A 13,512-nucleotide genomic window follows, 5' to 3' on the forward strand; every position below is an offset into this window, starting at 1 on the left:
CTCAGCTTGGTGTTTCACAAAGCTGCTGATCTCAGACCTGCACAGCTTCCGTTTTAAACACTGAATGTACTCAGCTGCATGAAGAGCACGTTTGAGTTTCTCTGACACAATTAAATAAAAACTGATGAAGGTCAAAGGTCGTCACTTGTATGTCGAACTACAGACTTGTCATCTGGAATTCTTTCACAGTTTGCAAATTTGCAAATAGTGTGTTATTTACCATTAAGTGATTCAGAGTCATTCATACCAGAGTAACCAGAGAGGATCATATATTTTTAAATATATAACTATCCACAGGACTGAATATAATATCTCTAAGTAAAAGTCCAGAGACTCTGAGGATTATCCAAGTATTTATAACATTACACAAAGCAAAGTTCTCCATCACACAACGCTCAAAAAGAGATTTCTACGCCGAGTATGCATCATTCTCAGACTCCTCTCATACTGCCAATAAACTCTTCCAGCTCCTCCTCCCCTCCAGGAGGCGCTACAGGAGCCTTCAGACTAAAACCAGCAGGTTTAGGAACAGCTTCTTCCCCACAGCTGTCACCCTACTGAACTCAGTCCCCGCTGAGCCTTTCCATCCACACTCACCTAACCCTTCTACACTCCTCCTCCCAGTGACCATGATCCTTTCATTATCAACATTCACCACGTTGGTTACTGCTGTAGTTTTAGGACACTGACATGGTGTAGTCTCTGTTATAGTGTGTACACTGTTATAGTCTGTTCAGAGAGCTACGCTTCCACTACTGTAGATATTTTCATAGCACTCTGTAGATCTGTTTACCTCACAGTGCTTCATCTTTATATATGTATATTTGTTCATAGTATACCTGTATACTTGCCCGTCTGCAGAGGTGGGTAGTAACGAGTTACATTTACTCCGTTATATTTACTTGAGTAAGTTTTTGGAAAAAAAATTTACTTTTAAAGTACCCTTTTTGCACGATACTTTTTACTTTTACTTGAGTACATTTGTGAAGAAGAAACGGTACTTTTACTCTGCTACATTTCCAAAATTTGACTCGTTACTTTTTAAAAAATAATTAGTTTAACACATTAGATAACATGCCGCCAGTGGAGTTTCCGGTAACTTTTTTACCAATCAGATGTGGCCATGCAGTCACATGACCAGCTTGAAACTGTGGCGGGCCCAAGCGTTTCAAAGTAGCGGACACACGGAAAGAAGACACACATGAAAACATGGCAAAGCCAGTTGTCTACGCTAGAGCTGAAGAGGATGAACAGCATTTTCCTCACATACAAAGAATGTTTCGCTTAAAGGCAAGGCAAGGCAAGGCAAATTTATTTGTATAGCACAATTCAACAACAAGGTGATTCAAAGTGCTTTACAGAGACATTAGAAACAAAAACAAATAAAAAGCATGATTTAAAATTGATTAAAACAAGCAAACAAACAAACAAACAAAACAGTATATAAAATCAAAACAGATAAAATCAGAACAGTAGATAAAATCAGTAGTTAAATGTAAGTTTTGAAATTTAAGCTTAAAGTGTGGATTTGGTGCTTTATTCAAATGCAGCTGAGAACAGGTGAGTCTTCAACCTGGATTTAAATAAACTGAGTGTTTCAGCTGATCTGAGGCTTTCTGGGAGTTTGTTCCAGATATAAGGAGCATAAAAGCTGAATGCAGCTTCTCCGTGTCTGGTTCTGACTCTGGGAACTGATAAAAGACCGGATCCAGATGACCTGAGGGATCTGGAAGGTTCATACTGAGTCAGGAGGTCACTGATGTATTTTGGTCCTAAACCATTCAGAGCTTTATAGACCAGCATCAGAACTTTAAAGTCTATCCTCTGACGGACAGGCAGCCAGTGTAAAGACCTCAGAGCTGGACTGATGTGGTCCACTTTTTTGGTCTTAGTGAGGACTCAAGCAGCAGAGTTCTGAATGAGCTGTAGTTGTCTGACTGATTTTTTTAGGTAGACCTGTAAAGATGCTGTTACAGTAATCAAGCCTACTAAAGATGAATGCATGGACTAGTTTTTCCAGGTCCTGTTGAGACATCAGATCTTTTATCCTTGAAATATTCTTGAGGTGATAGTAAGCTGACTTTGTTATTGTCTTAATGTGTTTTTCTAAGTTTAGGTCTGCATCCATCACTACACCCAAATTTCTCGCCTGGTTTGTGGTTTTTAGATGTATAGATTGAAGTTCTCTGGTGACCTGTAATCGTTTTTCTTTGGCGCCAAAGACTATTACCTCAGTTTTGTTTTTGTTTAGCTGGAGAAAATTGTACGGGGCCTCGGTCTCCTGGTGACATTGTGATATATATTTGTGTGTCATCTGCATAGCTATGATAGTTTATTTTGTTGTTCTTTATAATCTGTGCCAGTGGGAGCATGTAAATGTTAAACAGAAAGGGTCCCAAGATGGAACCTTGGGGAACTCCACATGTGATACTTGTCTGCTCAGATGTGAAGTTACCTATTGATACAAAGTATTTCCTGTTTTCTAAGTATGTTTTGAACCAGTTTAGTACAGTTCCTGAAAGACCTGCCCAGTTCTCCAGTCGTTTGAGTAATATGTTGTGGTCAACTGTATCAAATGCTGCACTGAGATCCAGTAAAACTAAAACTGACATTTTTCCACTGTCTGTATTCAGACATATGTCATTAAACACTTTGGTCAGAGCGGTTTCAGTGCTGTGGTTCTGTCTAAAACCTGACTGGAAGGCATCGTAGCAATTATTCTGTTTTAAGAAGTAACTGAGCTGTTGAGAAACTGCTTTTTCAATGATCTTACTTAAAAATGAGAGATTTTAGATCGGCCTGTAGTTGTTCATTTGTGTCTTGTCAAGATTGTCCTTTTTCAGTATAGGTTTGATTACAGCAGTTTTTAGTGATTCTGGAAACACACCTGATAATAAAGAAAAGTTGACGATCTGTAACAGGTCTGACTCTAAAGTCTTTGAGACCTTTTTGAAAAAACTTGTTGGCAGGACATCTAAACAGCAGGAGGAGGAGTTCAGTTGACCTAAGATGTCCTCCAGGTCTTTGCTGTTAATAGGTTGAAACTGTTTCATGGTGTTTAAACAGTTTTTTGGTGGACACAGTACATATCCTGGATCTGCTGTTGATGTACCAATTGCTTGTCTAATTTTTTGGATTTTTTCTGTGAAGAATTTGGCAAAGTCATTGCAGGCCATGGTCGAATGAAGTTCAGCTGCCACTGACACAGGAGGGTTCGTTAGCCTGTCAACTGTAGAAAATAAGACCCGAGCATTATGGCTGTTTTTAGTGATGATGTCAGAGAAGTAGGACCTCCTTGCATTCCTCAGTTGTAAATTAAAATTGTGAAGTTTCTCTTTATAGATGTCATAATGAACCTGGAGGTTTGTTTTTCTCCATCTGCGCTCAGCTTTCCTACACTCTCTTTTTTCATTTTTCACCAGTGTGGAGTTTCTCCATGGAGACTTTTTCCTTCCAGAGATAACCTTCACCTTAATGGGAGCAATAGTGTCCATTACATTTAACATGTTAGCATTGAAGCTATTGACGAGCTCATTGACTGACCCTCTGGACAGGTCAGGTGTTAATGGGAAGACCTGGTTAAAAATTGCACTACTGTGTTCAGTTATACACCGTTTTGTGATCACTGTTGTTGATATATTTGTGTGGGCTGAGATTTTACTTTCAAAGAAAACACAGTAATGATCAGACAGGCCCACATCAGACACAGTAACCTTTGAAATGCTCAGGCCCTTGGAGATCAGTAGGTCAAGAGTGTGTCCTCTATTATGTGTGGCCTCTGTTACATGCTGAGTCAGCCCAAAGTTGCCCAGAGTGTTACTCAGGTCTTTAGTCCCTTTGTCCTGAGGGTTGTCCACATGAATGTTAAAATCCCCAGCAATAATTACACAGTCAAAATCAACACAGATCACAGACAGCAGTTCACTGAGGTCATTAAAAAAGTCTGTGCAGTATTTGGGAGGCCTGTAAACATTAAGAAACACAACTTTGGATGGGGCCTTCAGCTGTAAAGCCACATATTCAAAAGACTGAAAACTTCCAGGAGATAGCTGCTTACATTGAAATGATTCATTAAATAAGACAGCGACCCCTCCTCCTCTCCTGCTCGCCCTGGCCTCACTGATAAAACTGTAGTTAGGAGGGGTCGTCTCGATGAGAACAGCTCCACTGTTACTTTGGTCCAACCAAGTTTCAGTTAAAAACATAAAATCAAGGCTGTGCTCAGTGATTAAATCATTAATTAAAAATGTTTTCCCAGCTAAAGATCTAATGTTTAATAAAGCCAACTTAAGTGTTTTAGAGGTATTACTTGTCCCCTCGTGTTTGGGAGCAGTCTGTGGCACACAAGGTATGTTTACTATGTTTAAAGATCTTTTAGAGTGCAGCTCTCTGTGTTTTGACCAGGCCACATGTCTCCTTCTGTCACCTAAAAGTACAGAGATTTTAAAACCTTCTAGTAAACAGGGTCCCAGCTTCTCCTGGGAAAAGTCACCACTGCCATAATCCTCACAGCCCGGACCCTAAACACATCAGACTGTGGAGACAGAGCGTGAAGGTGGTAAGGAGGAACTAAGGGGGGCGAGGCTGGGCAATGTGACTTCGATTGCTCTGATGAGGGCGGGGCTCGATGGCGAACCTTTGGCCGCTCTGGTGGGGGGTTTATGGGGGACAAAAAGGGATTGGGCCGGGGGGTAGATCTGAGCCCAGCATTGACTCGCTCCATCATCTCCTCAGTGAATTTCAGGTGTGGGGAGGAGGGAGAAAGGGAGGGGGAGGAGGGTGATGGCCTGTCAGGGGTTTGGGGGACTGGGGAAGATCGTGGTCCCTTGTCCTGGTCGTTGGTGTTGTTGAGAGAGTTGGAGGCAAATAGGGACCCCTCTTCTTGCCTCAGATGTCTCTCCTTTCTGAGGCTCTTCCCGGGTGGGGGCAGATGGAGCTCCTCCTCAAGGTTTCTGCTGGGCTTTGTCTGTTCTTGGAGTACTGTTTGTTCCTCTTTATGAGATAACTCCTCGTTTATCTCAGCCTTGGCACCAAGCACATATGGATGACGTATGGAATAAAACAAGTTGGAGGTGAACAGTTTCACCCCTGACTTGTTAAAATTAAATCCATTTGCTTTAAACAGATGCCTGCGTTCCCAAAAAATATTAAAGTTGTTGATAAAATGCACCGAGTGGTCAGTACATGCTGATATAAGCCATTTATTCAGTGTAAACAACCTGCTGAATCTCTCGTCTCCTCCTCTGACCGGCGGTACAGGTCCACTGATGAATACAGCTGCATTCAGAGAGTTTACAGTATTTAATAATCCAGTAAAGTCCCGTTTCAGAACCTCCGACTGTTGTTTGGACACATCGTTTGACCCTGTATGCAGAACAATGTTTGTCACAGTTGGATATTCATCTGCAATTTGAAGAATTCTCTCCTTCAGGTTGTTGACCATATCCTTAGGAAAGCAGAGGACTTTAGTGTTCTTACCGCACATCATTTGTACATCCTTTACGGCAGAGTCACCCACAATCAGAGTTTCAGGCCTAGCCTTTAGCTTTCCCTGTGGTCTTTTACTTTTCAACAGATTTTCAGACCTTACTTCGCTGCTTTTAGATGGATGGTTGTCCGATATAGATCCAGGGTCCTTTGATAGTGGAGCAAATCTGTTGTGCAGTTTCACATTCAGTTGTTTTGGAGGTTTGTTGTTAACCTTCCTATTCACTGTTGTCCAGTCCTGTTTCCTCTCGTATACAGGGGTAGAAGAGCTTCTCTGTCTCGTAGGAAGTGAAGGCCAGTCGGTTTCAGAGATTTCAGCTCGCTGTGCTCTGCCCGTGATACGTCCTCCGCCTTCCAGGAGACATGATTTATGTCTTGGTTTTGCACCAAGACAGTCCAAGGGGGGATTATCACTTGAGGATTTATAATAATGCACAGAGTCTACTTTCTTGGTCATGTTATCTGTGCTCCTTAGCTGTGTACTAGCTTGCTCATCGCTATTGTTTTGAATCAAAGGCAAGGTTGTTTCATTTCCACACAGTCCATTTACCTCCACGTTTACTTCTAAGCGATGAATTTTTGTCTCCAGTACTGCAATCTTCTGCAGGAGGCTGTGGTAGTCATCTGTGGATAGGGAAGGCATCTTGTTGCTAGTTAGCCTAGCGGTTAGCACCTTTCCAGGCTATTGGGGCTGTTCGGTGCCCAGACACTGTAATCAGGCTTCAGCTGTGTCTAGGCCACAGACACACGGAGCGCTGAGGATATGAATGACAAGATTTTGTTTTTCATATTTTTCATTATTTTTCAGTTTCAATTTTTTCTTCAGTTTCATTTTAAGCTGGCATCATTTTAACCCTACACACCCTAAAATTTAGTATTTGTTGATGAGATGTTGAAGTGTTAATTGAACAAAGTTAGAATACAGTGGAACCCCGACTTACGAAATTAATCCGTTCCCGAGGGTCTTTCGTAAGTCGAAAATTTTCTTAAGTCGAAACAGCCATTGCACCTTTTGAGTGAGGTGATGCTAAACGATAGGCTAATTGCTAACTAGAACAACAATATGTCGTTCAAGTGGAACAGCGAAGCACGAGTACGGAAGCCAAGGGGTTGTCACATGATTCGGAAGGCCTTGTGGGCATTGTAGGCTCAGCCAATCAGAGCCAGCGGATTTCGTTACACCGGCATTTTGCCGTACCATGGGCAGAAATATTGCCGTTCATTGCCTTCGTAACTTGAATTTTTTGTTAAATGGGGTATTCGTAAGTCGGGGTTCCACTGTATTTTTCACATGATTTCGACTGAGAAGCATGTTTATGTCTCTTTCTTCTTCCTGTAGAGGAGGAGCTTGCCAGGGTACGGTCAGCCTTTGTCTGGAGGGTAACAATAGAAATCCTTAAACTGCTCCTTGAGGCCCTTGTAAGTGATGGTATCTTAAATAAGTTGGAGGAAGAATCGATACTGGAGGGGAACCCACTCAGAGCAGACAAGGCACGCAGCTTGATCGACACAGTGAGGAAAAAAGGAGACAAAGCATGCAAGATAACAATCAAGCATCTTCAGATCAAAGATCCTTCTCTTTTCTCTCAGCTGCGTTTGAACTCTGATCCATCTGCTCAACAAGGTGAGGTCATGCATCAGATACCATGAATAAAAATGGTCACCTTGCAGTTTGTTGAGATGTGAAAGTGAAACCTCAGAATTCATTGTAAGAAAAAGGAGAGGGCAAGAACGTCATTCTACGACGAATGTTTGGATTTGTTACATGCCTGCAAATGTATTTTCTAAACTACATGGAGGAATTTTGATGATCGTCATAAACGTGTGAAACTACTTAGATCTAATGTGATCTGTATTTAATTAAACACAAGTGTTCTTTACTTTTAAAAACCATGCAAACTGATTGCCTTAAAAAAGAAAAGTCAGAGTGTTTCTCTAACAAGAGGACACTCTTTAAGCATCGGTCATTTGACTTAAATGTTTAATGAAAAAAATGCCACATTTACATATAATAAAGCAAATTGTGGCCAGAAAGGGTTTACATTATCTTTTGCCATTGTAAATTACGAGAAGAATTAAATGTGAATTACTGAATCTCTCTCAGATGCGTCTTTAAATAACATAGCAGTGGGGAACGTTATGACACTTCAATGTTGTTATTTTTGGTTACAAAGTTTGGAGAAGAGGCACAGAAAGCAGAAACCTGTTTAGCCTGCACATGTTGGCATCAGGTACATATGAAAAGCTGCAAAGCAATGCAGATGTGGAGGTTCAAAACATTTAACGTGGCTTTTTTCAGGAAATACATTTAGGAATTCCTGAAGCCCCTTTTTGATTTCTGGTAGAATGAGTATATTAAAAACTTGATAGGTTAAATAAAGGCCAAAGTACATCACATAGCTCCTTCAGACCAGATTTGTATTTTTCCTTCTTTTTTTCCTTTTTTTGATTCAGATGCTCTTCAGAAGTGTCAGCCTAAACTCAAGTCTCTCTTAAAGAAGAAGTTCCAGTGTGTGTTTGAGGGCATCGCTAAAGCAGGAAACCCAACCCTTCTGAATCAGATCTACACAGAGCTCTACATCACAGAGGGAGGGACTGCAGAGGTCAATGATGAACATGAGGTCAGACAGATTGAAACAGCATCCAGGAAACCACACAGACCTGAAACAACAATCAGACATGAAGACATCTTTAAAGACTCACCCAAAAGACAGGACCTGATCAGAACAGTGCTGACAAAGGGAGTGGCTGGCATTGGGAAAACAGTCTTAACACAGAAATACAGCCTGGACTGGGCTGAAGACAAAGCCAACCAGGACATCCAGTTCATATTTCCATTCACTTTCAGAGAGCTGAATGTGCTGAAAGAGGAAAAGTTCAGCTTGGTGGGACTTGTTCATCACTTCTTTACTGAAACCAAAGAAGCAGGAATCTGCAGCTTTGAAGACTTCCAGGTTGTGTTCATCTTTGATGGTCTGGATGAGTGTCGAGGTCCTCTGGACTTCAACAACACTAAGAGTGTGACTGATATTACGATGCCCACCACAGTTGATGTACTTCTCACAAGCCTGATCAGGGGGACGCTTCTTCCCTATGCTCACGTCTGGATAACCACACGACCTGCAGCAGCAGACCAGATCCCCCCTGAGTATGTTCACAGGGTGACAGAGGTCAGGGGGTTCACTGACCCACAGAAGGAGGAGTACTTCAGGAACCGATTCAGAGATGAGGAGCAGGCCAGCAGGATCATCTCCCACATCAAGAAAGCTCGAAGCCTCCACATCATGTGCCACATCCCAGTCTTCTGCTGGATCACTGCTACAGTTCTGGAGGATGTGCTGGAAACCAGAGAGGGAGGACAGCTGCCCAACACCCTGACTGAGATGTACATCCACTTCCTGGTGGTTCAGGCCAAAGTGAAGAAGGTCAAGTATAATAGAGGACGCGCAACAGATCCACACTGGAGTCCAGAGAGCAGGAAGATGATTGAGTCTCTGGGAAAACTGGCTTTTGATCAGCTGCAGAAAGGAAACCTGATCTTCTATGAATCAGACCTGACAGAGTGTGGCATCGATATCAGAGCAGCCTCAGTGTACTCAGGAGTGTTCACACAGATCTTTAAAGAGGAGAGAGGACTGTACCAGGACAAGGTGTTCTGCTTCATCCATCTGAGTGTTCAGGAGTTTCTGGCTGCTCTTCATGTCCATCTGACCTTCATCAACTCTGGACTCAATCTGCTGGAACAACAACAAACAACCTCCTGGTGGTTTAAACCATCTCTCCACCAGAGTGCTGTGAACAAGGCCTTAGAGAGTCCAAATGGACACCTGGACTTGTTCCTCCGCTTCCTCCTGGGTCTTTCATTGCAGACCAATCAGAGTCTCCTACGAGGTCTGCTGACACAAACAGGAAGAAGTTCACAGACCAATCAGGAAACAGTCCACTACATCAAGGAGAAGCTCAGTGAGGATCTGTCTGCAGAGAAAAGCATCAATCTGTTCCACTGTCTGAATGAACTGAATGATCGTTCTCTAGTGGAGGAGATCCAACAGTCCCTGAGATCAGGAAGTCTCTCCACAGATGAACTGTCTCCTGCTCAGTGGTCAGCTCTGGTCTTCATCTTACTGTCATCAGAAGAAGATCTGGATGAGTTTGACCTGAAGAAATACTCTGCTTCAGAGGAGGCTCTTCTGAGGCTGCTGCCAGTGGTCAAAGCCTCCAACAAAGCTCTGTAAGTAAACATGAACTCATCGCTTCATTCTTAAAATCATGGGAAATAAATCAGAGGTGCTCAGTTCAAAGAACACTACCATTTTAGAAAAATTAAAAAATAGTCACTAAAATAGTCATGATACTTTAAATATTTCTCTCCAGCAGGACATGTCAGCATTTCTGAAATATTTTTGTCTTCAACTCGAATCAAAGCACAATCCAGATCCAGCCTATAAGAACATGAGCTCTGATCCTTCAGCCCCTCTGACAGGTTTATTATCCTCAAGTTGTTCACTTGTCTCCAACAACCAGGAGTCTAGCTCTGTTTTTTAAAGCAAATACTTGAGCTACCAGACTGCACCTACATCGTTTTCAGATGTTCTTATTTTAAGGTCTGGTTTGTGTCTCATCTTTATTGCAATCCCCCATGTCTCTCTGTTTTTCAAATATAAATCTGTTACCTCGGTGTGGCCAGAACAACATGGTGAACCCAAAATACAGACAAAGGTGAAGGAACTGAACATTACTAGACGTCAAGGCTTTATTTACACACAGGAACTTGACACTTGGAATTTTTTAACATGAACTGTGAACTATGGTGGAAGTCAAGCACTTGAAGCTGTGAGCATGAAGTGGGCTCTATGGTAGGTTTCCGGAAATGGGTCTTGGTTGATGGTAATCTGAGTCACTGTAACAGAGGTAGAGCAGCATCAGAAAGATCACTGGTGGAGGTTACAGTAAGTGAACGAGGTTATCTTCAATGTCTTATTTGGGGTTTCTGTAGCTCAGGAGGTAAAGCTGGTCTGATCTGACCTACTGATCAGAAGGTTGGTGGTTCGATCCCTGGCTCCTCCAGTCTGCATGTCAAGTATCCTTGGGCAAGATACTAACCCCAACTTGCTCTCCGATGCATCCATCAGAGTATGAATGTGCGTGAATGTACTTAGAAAGCACTAAGTTCAGATAAAGTGTTTGTGAGGATGGGTGTGATTGGGTGGATGTGGCATGTTGTATAGAGCGCTTTGAGTACTCCGGGAGAGTAGAAAAACGCTATATAAGAATCAGTCCATTTACCATTTACTTGTCAGCAGTCGGAAAGCAACTTGGGGAAGGCAGGTGGTGAGGTCTGGGTGAGTACTTGTTAGCTTTGAATCCAGGCAAAGTGGTCCAGTAAGTCTAAGAGACGAAAGGCATTAATGTGGCTGTGAGTGAATCAAGAAGACCAGCATCCAGGAAAACGTGACTGAACTGCAAGGGTGAGTAGATGATCCGAGGATTAGGAGGTTAGCAGAGTTATTGGGAGTGCTGATGTTATATTCAGCCTAGTAGATTACTGTCAGGTGTGGACAATGGACAGGCTGACCAGGCTTCACCCAAAGGCAGAAACCAGAGTCTAGTGGGAAACCACCGCCGCTCACACAGACCATGACAGCAGCATGACCCCCCCCAAAGCATTCTCTTTCACTTGGCATCATTTACCTCTCCCTTCTCCAATTTCTGATGTGTCCACCTTTGCAATGATAACTGTGATCAGGGTGAACCAAAAAGGTGCCGTGGTGAACAGATACTTAAGTTTGGTGAATGCAGTTTCAGCTTTGGGGACCAGATGCATGCTGAGACTTGAGTGGTGCAGCTACCTGACTATAGTTGAAAATGAACAGTCTATAAAAATTTGCTATTCCCAAAACCCATTGGAGATGCTTCTTGAATCTACAATGGGTACAAGGGGTAGGCCACTCTGTTAAAGCTTTCACATTTGCCAGATCCGTCTTCACCTGCCCCCGTGCCAAAATGTAACTGAAAAAAGTTATTGATGAGGAATGGAATTCACACTTTTTTGCTTTGACATAAGGTTTATTCTCCAGCAAACGTTGGAAAAATAGCATGGACATGAGACTGATGTTCCTCGCAGGTTTTGGGAAAAATGAGGATATCATCCAGATACACCAATACGAACCTGTCAAGGAATTCCCGGAGGACATCGTTAACTAATCTTGAAACATTGCGGGAGCATTAGTTAACCCAGGCGGCATGACCAAATACTCGTAGTCCCCCAATGGCATGTTTAAAACGGTCTTCCACTTGTCTCCCTGATTGATCTGGAAAAAGTGGTAAGCGTTGCGGATGTGGGGTTTTGTAAACCCAGTGGCACTGTGAAATGGCCTGAAAGCAGAGCTAATGAGGTAATAGGTACTTATTCTTGATGGTAATATCACTGAGGCCCCTGAAGTAAATGCATGGCCAGAGAGAGCCATCCTTTTTCCCCACAAAAAAGAAGTTCCAACTTGAGATGACAATCGTTGGATTATGCCTGCACCGAGGGATTCCTTAATGTACTTTTCCATAGCCGCACACTCAGGTCTAAGCAGGTTATACAGCCAGCTAGAAGGCCGGGTGGAGCCAGAGAGTAGTTCTATGGTGCTGTCCTGTGGTTTGTGAGGTGGCAGTGAAAGCGCTTTACTTTTGCTAAATACTTCCTGAAGATCATGACATTTGGTGGGCACAGAGGAGAGATCTAAAACAGTCTCAGTGTTGGTTGATGGTTCCACAGGTTCCGGTGGACGGGCAGAAACAAGGCAATTTGAATGACAGAACAGACTCTAACTGATTACCCTCTGACCTGACCAGTCTAAGTGGGGGTTATGTAATTCTAGCCAAGGAAACCCGAGTATGAGTGGTTTGTGAGGTGCATGAAAAGCAAAAAAGGTAAGTGTTTTCTTGTGATTGCCAGGGGTGACAGGCTCTGTGCGCTGAGTTATGTGAGGGGACACTCGGTTATTTAATGACTTAGTGGGAATGGGCGGATTAAGGGGGCATAGAGGGATGTTTAACTGTCTCGCTAACTCAGACTCCATGAGGTTCTAATTGAACAAGAGCCTGAAAGGTCTGGTTAACTAGAACAGAGAGTTGGAGTTGCAATCTGGGTTTTTATGTTTGTGTGAGTATCCTCCACCCTTATCCCTGAACTTTCCAGTGGGCAGACCCTGGTGTGGAATCGAAAACAGACAGGTTCATCACGAGAAGCAAGCTGATCTTTCATGGTTTGATTTAATGACTGAAAAACATACAGCGGTGGTTAGCACTGTTGCCGCACAGCAAGAAGGTCCTGAGCAAAAGTCTTTACAAACTCAACCAGGAAATCATCATGCGAGCAGAAAGAAAGAGGATGAGCAGATAGGTAAGCAAGAGAAACCCGCCAGCGTCCCAGGTTTCCAGAGAAGGTTCAGGTTCTAGGTACCTGAAATGGGATGTAATTCAATTCAATTCAATTTTATTTATATAGCGCCAAATCACAACAGTCACCTCAATGCGCTTTATATTGTACAGTAGATCATACAGTAATAGATACAGAGAAAAACCCAACAATCATATGACCCCCTATGAGCAAACACTTTGGCGACAGTGGGAAGGAAAAACTCCCTTTTAACAGGAAGAAATTTTTGGTGTCAAAGTCAAAGCACAGATCCACCCAGTCTCTGTATTTCAGCTTATTTCCTTTATACACACATTTAACAGGAACAGTTTCAGACAGCTAGTGTTTACCTGACATTACCTGCGTACCTCACAGTTTGCAGGTAATGGGCATAATAATTACTGAACAGAGACATCCTGCTGTGAACTTTGTTGCTGTGGATCTAAAATGTAAAAATACATCTGAGAAGATTTCTAATCATGATTTTATGAGCCCCCAAAGTTTGATTCTGTTCATCTGGACGTAGCGCTCTCAGCGGGAGAAACATTTTGTCACTCATCAAGATGACTTCTTCAGGCTCAGCTGACTGCAGCTTTCCCCAATCTTATAAAGAGTACATC

At 42.7% G+C, this 13,512-nt stretch overlaps 1 protein-coding gene across 1 annotated transcript in view; it reads left to right on the forward strand.

The window, feature by feature from the left end:
• Nucleotides 1-10,214, forward strand: part of LOC112433555 (protein NLRC3-like) — a 286,257-nt gene extending 276,043 nt beyond the window's left edge. The window contains exons 4-5 of the mRNA XM_076881271.1: nucleotides 6,827-7,111; nucleotides 7,942-10,214. Coding sequence (XP_076737386.1) covers nucleotides 6,827-7,111; nucleotides 7,942-9,722 — 2,066 coding nt within the window. The 3' untranslated portion in view covers nucleotides 9,723-10,214. The remainder of the gene's footprint in view (nucleotides 1-6,826; nucleotides 7,112-7,941) is intronic.
• Nucleotides 10,215-13,512: the final 3,298 nt, after the last annotated feature.

This window comes from Maylandia zebra, unplaced genomic scaffold (genome assembly GCF_041146795.1).
Source record: "Maylandia zebra isolate NMK-2024a unplaced genomic scaffold, Mzebra_GT3a scaffold11, whole genome shotgun sequence".
NCBI classification, from domain to species: Eukaryota; Metazoa; Chordata; class Actinopteri; order Cichliformes; family Cichlidae; genus Maylandia; species Maylandia zebra.